The sequence below is a fragment of the Aptenodytes forsteri genome, unplaced genomic scaffold (genome assembly GCF_000699145.1).
Source record: "Aptenodytes forsteri isolate BGI_AS27 unplaced genomic scaffold, ASM69914v1 Scaffold193, whole genome shotgun sequence".
In the NCBI taxonomy this organism is placed as follows: domain Eukaryota; kingdom Metazoa; phylum Chordata; class Aves; order Sphenisciformes; family Spheniscidae; genus Aptenodytes; species Aptenodytes forsteri.
The window spans coordinates 15,077,367-15,078,055 of record NW_008795405.1 but is presented as its reverse complement, the minus strand read 5'-3'; the positions used below and the strand labels follow the sequence as shown (position 1 = coordinate 15,078,055).

The 689-nt window shown below is 72.0% G+C and overlaps 1 protein-coding gene across 1 annotated transcript in view; it reads right to left on the bottom strand.

Moving 5' to 3' along the window:
• The window catches only part of YY1 (YY1 transcription factor), a 26,666-nt gene extending 25,988 nt beyond the window's left edge, over window positions 1-678 (bottom strand). The window contains exon 1 of the mRNA XM_009280969.1: window positions 8-678. Within this exon, the coding sequence (XP_009279244.1) occupies window positions 8-509 (502 nt within the window). The 5' untranslated portion in view covers window positions 510-678. The remainder of the gene's footprint in view (window positions 1-7) is intronic.
• Window positions 679-689: the final 11 nt, after the last annotated feature.

Genomic DNA, 689 nt, shown 5'->3' with positions numbered 1-689 from the left:
CCGCCGCCTCCGCTCTTGCTGCCGGCGGCGGCCACGGTGACCAGGGTCTGCTCGATGTACTCGTCCTCCCCGGCGGGGGCCGGCACCGGGATGAGGATCTGGTCCTCGAAGCCGTCGTCGGCCCGCAGTCCGTCCGAGTCGTCTCCCCCTACCACCTCCTCGCGGGTCTGCACCAGGATCACCTCCTGGTGGTGGTGGTGCAGATGGAGCTGTCCCCCGCCGCCGCCGGCCGCGCCGCCGCCCGCCCCGCTAGGGTCCCCGTCCGAGACCAGCGGCTGCAGCGCGATCATGGGCTGGTGGTGGTGGTGGTGATGGGGCGGGTGGTGCGGGCCGCACTCCTCGCAGCACTCGTCCTCGTCCTCCTCTTCCTCGTCCTCCTCGCCGCCCACCACGGTGGTCTCGATGGTCTCCACCGGGATGGTCTCCACCTCGATCTCGTGCAGCTCCACGATCTCGGCCGGCATCTCCGAGCCGTCCGTGGCGATGTACAGGGTGTCTCCCGAGGCCATGGCGGGGCGAGGGGGGGAGAGAGCTCCGCGGGCGGCGAGGGGGCTCCGGTCCGCTCCCCTCGGCGGATGGTGGGGCTCGGGCTCCTCTCGCTTCCCCTCCTTCTCCTCCTCCTCCCCCTTCCACACAAACACCAGCTCCTCGCAGCCAGCGAGAGGGAGGCAGCCAGCCCGCCGCGCAAT